The 4,616-nt window shown below is 39.5% G+C and overlaps 1 protein-coding gene across 1 annotated transcript in view; it reads right to left on the minus strand.

Annotated features, from left to right (window-relative positions):
- The window catches only part of LOC119584862 (FMRFamide receptor-like), a gene marked incomplete at its 5' end in the record, with an annotated part of 13,970 nt that extends 9,899 nt beyond the window's left edge, over positions 1 to 4,071 (minus strand). Inside the window, 2 exon segments of the mRNA XM_037933496.1 lie at positions 858 to 1,115; positions 3,892 to 4,071. Of these exon segments, the coding sequence (XP_037789424.1) occupies positions 858 to 1,115; positions 3,892 to 4,071 (438 nt within the window).
- Positions 4,072 to 4,616: the final 545 nt, after the last annotated feature.

Below are 4,616 nucleotides of genomic sequence, written 5' to 3' on the forward strand. Positions count from 1 at the left end.
TAATAACGAAAAAAACTAAAATACAATGAAAATTACAGATAAATGACTAATAAATGTAACAGTAATGACACTAACATTATGCATCATTACTAAAAAGAGAGAGAGAAAAAAAATTACGATTAGCTTCTCGTGTATTGATCTATTTGAGCTGATCAACTGCATTGCAATAATTGTTTGCTCTATTAAATGCAAACATTGCACAAATATATGACGATTCATCCACACATGTGAGATAATTATTTTCTGATTTAATGAAGTCCTTTGATTTTTCATAGTTATCATTACCGCGTATGTTGAGTTTTGTGACTATAGTTTTTTAATTTTCTTTTATTCTTTTGAAATCGTTTTTTTTTTTTTTTCGATTCTCGTCTCTCTGTATTAATTCTTTTTTCTCTCTCTCTCTCTCTATGTCTCTTTCCCTCTCTCCCGCTCCCTCTCTCCGTCTCTCAATCTGTCTCTCCCCCCCCCCCCGCTCTCTCTCTCTCTCTCTCTCTCTCTCTCTCTCTCTCTCTCTCCCTCTCTCTCTCTCTCTCTCTCTCTCTCTCTCTCTCTCTCTCTCTCTCCCCTATCATTTTTACCCCCCCCCCCTACAACTCTCTCATCAAGACCAACTCCCCCCACCCCCTTACAAACCCAACCCCCCCTCCCCCCACCTCTCCACCACCAACTGCCATCAACCCCCCCCCCCCAAACCCCACAGTTCCCTTCCCACAACCCCCCACCCACACACACACAAACACACAACCCCCACCAACCACCCCACAACTCAATCTCCCATCCCTCTCCCCTTCCCCCCCACCCCAACCTTCCACCCCCACCTCAAAAAAAAAAAAAAAAAAAAAAAAAAAGGTCCTCACCTCATTAAATGACTTGTAGAGCAACAGGACGGCCACAGGAAGCTGACAGACGAGAGCCAGCAGAACCACAGCAATCAGCATCACGGTAATCTTATTTTCCTGCGACTGCGAATGGGTGTCCCTCTCAAGTCGCTGGCTCGTCATGGTGCGTCGCTGAGCCCGGCTTTGCTTCACCACGTAGATAAGGAACGAATTGAACACCGACAGAAGCACGAGAGGCAGCAGGATGAAGCACACGGCCGTGAACCAGTAGAATACCTTGGGGGGGGGGAGAGAAAGAATTGAGAAAAGGAGGAACATCTGTGTCTATATCTAATTCTATATCCTTATCTGTATCAAAATCTATGTAGATTGATGTTCAGTTTTAAATCTATATTTGTATTTGAACCTAAATCTATTCTGTATCTAAATCTATATCTGTATCTAAACCTATATCTATATTTATATCTAAATCTATATCTAAATCTATGTCTATAACTACACATATATCAGTATTCATATCTATATCTACCTCTGAATCTATATATTTATCTATCTGTACCTACATCTGTATCTACTTTATATACCTGTATCTACATCTACATCTCTATCTATCTCTGTATCTATACTCTTTTCTATCTATATCTTTATCCTTGTCTATATCTATATCTGTATTCGTATATGTATTTACATCTATATCTGTATCAGCATCCACATCTCTTTCATAAACCTGTTTTGTGTGCAGTGGTTTTTTCTACTATATTTCAGTACATCTATTATCTGCATGAACCTTCCTATCTGCTTTTCCATAGGTCTATTAATCTACTTATCTCTCTATCTCTTTCTATCTGTGTTTCTGTCTACTTATCTATCTACTCTGTATCTAGCTTTGCATTTATGTATATTTATCCATGTGTTTGCTTATCCATTTACTCACCAATCTATCCGGCTCTATGTTATTCTTTCTGTCTATCTATTCGTATATTCTCTCTCTCTCTCTCTCTCTTGCTCTCTCTCTGTCAATCTATCCGTATACTCTATCTATCTATCTCTATCTCTCTCTCCATCTATTTATCTATCTCTATCCATCTACCTACCTCTTTCCCTCACTCTCTCTCTCTCTCTCTCTCTCTCTCTCTCTCTCTCTCTCTCTCTCTATCTATCTATCTATCTATCTATCTATCTATTTATCCATCTATCATATCAGTGTGTCTGTGTACATGATCTTAAACATGGATAAGTCTGGATAAGCATAGTGGAAAATTACAGTGAAAAAAAATTAACTAGAATTGCCTCAGACAAGAATAGTTTGACCTTTGTCTTTTGTGTTGAAAGGAAAATGATGAAAACAACAACAACAGATTTCAGTAATGTTTTACTCGTTGGATTAAACGTTAATGGCAGTTGCGGCGTTGGTGATGGTGAAGGTGATGATGATGATGATGATGATGATGATGATGATGATGATGATGAGATGATGATGATGATGATGATGGTGGTGGTGGTGGTGATGGTGACGGTAATGATGATGATGATGATGATGATGATGATGATGATGGTGATGGTGATGGTGATGATGATGATCATGGTAATGGTAATGGTGATGGTGAGGGTGATGATGATGATGATGATGATGATGATGATGAAGGAAAAGAGCAAGAAAATGGGAAGAATACAAATCGAGATAAGTATTATGCATGAAAATGAAGAAACAAGGGAGAAACAGAAAGAGAGATAGATAGAGAAAAGAATAAAAAGAGAGAAAATGACGAAAGAAAATAAGGAAACATAAAAATAAAATAAAAAAGAAAATAAAAAGATCTGTTCTTATTACATAAAGAGAGAGCAAAAGAAAGATAGAAGACAAAGAGAGAAAAATAAAAATAGAAAATCATCTGACTTTTCCACCAATCAGAATGGGTTTCATTTCCTTCTTATTTTCTTATTGGCTGAAACAGAAGAAGAAGAAGAAGAAGAAGAAGAAGAAGAAGAAGAAGGAGAGAGAGAGAGTGAGTGAGAGAGAGAGAGAGAGAGAGAGAGAGAGAGAGAGAGAGAGAGAGAGAGAGAGAGAGACGGAGAAACTGAGAAACAGAGACAGAAAACGTTACCCCCCCCAAAAAAAAAAGAGTTGCCAATATCCCCTTTTTAATCTTATTTACCTAAACGACTTAACAATTTAAAACCAACGTTTGCTTCAAGGAGTATTTGCCTAAGGAAGGAGTTCGTTATCTGTGTGATATCTCGATAGCTAGCTACCTTTCCCGTAACCGTATCCGGTACCTTAATGAGAGCTTGTGAGGGACATATTTATAGCAGTGCTTGTTTACGAGGAGGGTGTGTGATTGAGTAACAGGGAAAGGGAGAGGGAGAGTGGGAGGGAGGGAGGAAGGAAGGTAGGAAGAGAGGGAGGGGGGTAGGAAGGCAAAGGGATAGGGAGACTGGGAGGGAGGGAGGGAGGGAGATAGGAAGGCAAAGGGAGAGGGAGAGTGACAGGAAGAAGGGAGGATGATAGGAAGGGAGAGAGGAAGAAAGGAAGGGGGGAGGAAGATAGGCAGAGAGGGAGGAAGATAGGAAGGGAAAGGAGAAGGAGATGGAAGGGAAAAAGGAGGAATTGAGGAAGAGGAAAGGGAGGAGGAAGGAAGGGAGATGGGAAGGGAAGGGAGAGGGAGAGAATACACGTAAATATACCTATGACTTTCTATATATGTATCTATATACTTATCTGTAGCTATATATATCTATAAACTATAATCTTATCCCTATCTCTATATCTTTATAGCTATCTCTATATCTGTATCCATATATACATCTATATCTTTATCTTTCTATAATCTTTTCTATAATCTAGCTAGCTATCATATTATATATATATATATATATATATATATATATATATATATATATATATATATATATATATATATATATCAACAAAGCCAATCTACTCAAACCCAAGACAAATCCTACAAAGCCCATATCCGGCACGAATCAAGAATCAAGAATCAAGAATCAAGAATCAAGAATCAAGAAAGCAAGCACCGGCCGCCACACGCACCATCTTGTAGGTATCGTTGCGTCCGAGGTCCGAATAGTCGAGTCGGAGCACCGAGGTCCCCGTGGCGTTGTCTCGAACCTCCTCGATGACCCATTCGTGCGGGGTCGAAGCAGTCAGGGTGAAGCACAGCGCGTACACCACGCCGATGACGATCATGGCCCGGCTCTCTGTGCAGTAGACCTTGGGGTGGGGAGGGATTAGAACGTGTGAGACAGGGTGTAGTGTTTCATTCAAATATGGTCAAACGCACACACACACACACACACACACACACACACACACACACACACACACACACACACACACACACACACACACACACACACACATATATATATATATATATATATATATATATATATATATATATATATATATGAAAAGGGAAACAGCCACAGTAGAAAAAGAAACTAAACCGTAACGTTTCGAACTCTTCACGAGTTCCTCTTCAGACGAATAAACCGAAATGGATACATGGAGAAAATTTTGCAAGTATATATAGTGATAGAGAGACAGGACCAACAAGAGCTGAATCATGTCTCATGAGGAGGGTCAAGGTCGAAGAGTCTGGGGAAGGCTTTGCTAACTAACGAGGAGGTAAGATCATCCAGGCCCCATTGACCAGCACTCAAGTTGAAATTAGGCATTTTTCTAATTAAAAGAGATTCTAACATTTTTCTTTCGTATGAATTGGCAGCTTTTCCAGTTAATCCGGTGACCTTCAT

This window comes from Penaeus monodon, chromosome 18, assembly GCF_015228065.2.
Source record: "Penaeus monodon isolate SGIC_2016 chromosome 18, NSTDA_Pmon_1, whole genome shotgun sequence".
Taxonomy (NCBI): Eukaryota; Metazoa; Arthropoda; class Malacostraca; order Decapoda; family Penaeidae; genus Penaeus; species Penaeus monodon.